The 1821-nt window shown below is 33.7% G+C and overlaps 1 protein-coding gene across 1 annotated transcript in view; it reads right to left on the bottom strand.

Annotated features, from left to right (window-relative positions):
- Nucleotides 1-406: 406 nt before the first annotated feature.
- Nucleotides 407-1821, bottom strand: part of LOC106477306 (atrial natriuretic peptide receptor 1-like) — a gene marked incomplete at both ends in the record, with an annotated part of 5748 nt that continues 4333 nt past the window's right edge. Inside the window, one exon of the mRNA XM_013937892.1 lies at nucleotides 407-498. Within this exon, the coding sequence (XP_013793346.1) occupies nucleotides 407-498 (92 nt within the window). The remainder of the gene's footprint in view (nucleotides 499-1821) is intronic.

Raw genomic sequence — 1821 nt, 5'->3', positions numbered from 1 at the left:
AATTTACGGAAAGTTAATTAACAAACGGAGACGTAACACTACTCATCGATCAGTGAATTCGCCACTTCTTTTGTGGTATTAATAAACCTAGACATCTTACAATTAATAATTTGTTGATATAGTGTTTTAGCATAATTAACTAAGCAGTTTAGCGTAGTTAAAGAGCGGTGATAGTGATAAGGAAGCAAAAATAATAAATACTAGTCAATGATGCTCATTTTTGACACTTTTAACCGAATAATTATTACATTAAAATTATTTTAATCTTACTACTGCCAAATAACATGTATATTACAGCGAATTTTACCGAAGATAAGATAAGCTAGAGGTTATACAATGTCTGTATAGTAAAAAATTACACAAAAAAGGAAAACTTTGTAACAAACAATTACGTATTACTACTTACTTTTAGTTCAATGTCCCCTCGAACAGATAGACGAAAATTTCCAAAAATGTCGAGAATTTTTTTGGTCTCGTGGCTCACATGTATCTTCAGAGCTATAGATAAAGAAAAATTGCTCGAATACACTTAGTTAAATAAATGCTCTTTGTATATAGATATCTGTTATTAAATTATTTCTGATGTGCCTTTTTCGCACCTGTCACTAATAAGACAGTCTAACAAATAATGTTCAGTTCTAGATAAATATTTTCAAGTTTCTTAAGGCATGTCTGTAAAGCTTAATAATAAATGCAGTAAACAATTTTGTCAGGAATTTTTCTTTCACATCTATCTCAACAATCTATCTCGGGCTTTCATTGCCAGGCTGTTGTTGTATTAAGCAGTTTTGTTGATACTTATGTCAAAACAAAAGGTATTGATTGGAATAAATATGTCGGAATATGTACGGACGGCGTACAGGCTATGTGTGGTAAAGACAGTGGTCTGGTGACCAGAATAATCATATTAGTTGAATCATAGATAGCAGGTTAAGTGCAATACTTGAAATTTTATATGTATGGAAATACATTTCTAATGAAGTTAAGGCTTTTTCTCTTAACTACTTTGACTACTTTATTCAATGAGTTGCTCAAATTATCATACGTTTATTTACCTGAATCACACCTTATGCACAAAATGGACTAAACGGCAGGTCAGAAAACCGATTTGTTTAAGCATAGCCATCCATAATGCTGACCAGAGGAAATACAACCATTCAGCAGCGTCCGCCGCCTGAACTAACTTCATTTGTCACTCTTTGGTTGTCACTCTTATAAACACACCCACAACCGAGAAGGAGAAGCGTGTTAGGTAATACTACGTCTTGAACCATAGATCTTCGGATTCCCAGTCAAATATTTTAAGCACTAGACCACACTCGACCCAGGTACAAGTAATCATACCAATCAAGCTCATGATAAATAAAGTTCTACCTTGATCTTTTCAAGCAGCTAAATAATAACCTATAGATTCTGGGACTAACAAGGAGTTACTAAGAAAATAAAATGAAATGGTAATATGTTTTAATGTGATCTCATGTTTATGTCTCTGCAGAGAGACATACTGTTTTCCTATTGTTTCTTCTTCTTCCAAAAACTTTTCAATCGACCGCCATTCCTTCATTTCTGGTCAATTACTCAGTTATTATTTGACGAAGTTACATTGGATTTGGCACAAAGATACTTTTCTACGAGTCCCACAGATTGACAAACAAAAAATGGTGGAATTCCCCACTTTAGTACTTATAGAAGGGTGAAGATGCCACAAAAAGCATAATTGTAGAGTTTTTTTACAATTAATCTGCCGTATTTCGACCAATTCCATCTAAGCAATCAACAATACAATATTGCAGCGTTTCCCAAACTATGGGTCGCGACCCA

The sequence above is a fragment of the Limulus polyphemus genome, unplaced genomic scaffold, assembly GCF_000517525.1.
Source record: "Limulus polyphemus unplaced genomic scaffold, Limulus_polyphemus-2.1.2 Scaffold14103, whole genome shotgun sequence".
NCBI lineage: Eukaryota > Metazoa > Arthropoda > Merostomata > Xiphosura > Limulidae > Limulus > Limulus polyphemus.
This window is presented reverse-complemented; position numbering and strand designations above follow the sequence as displayed.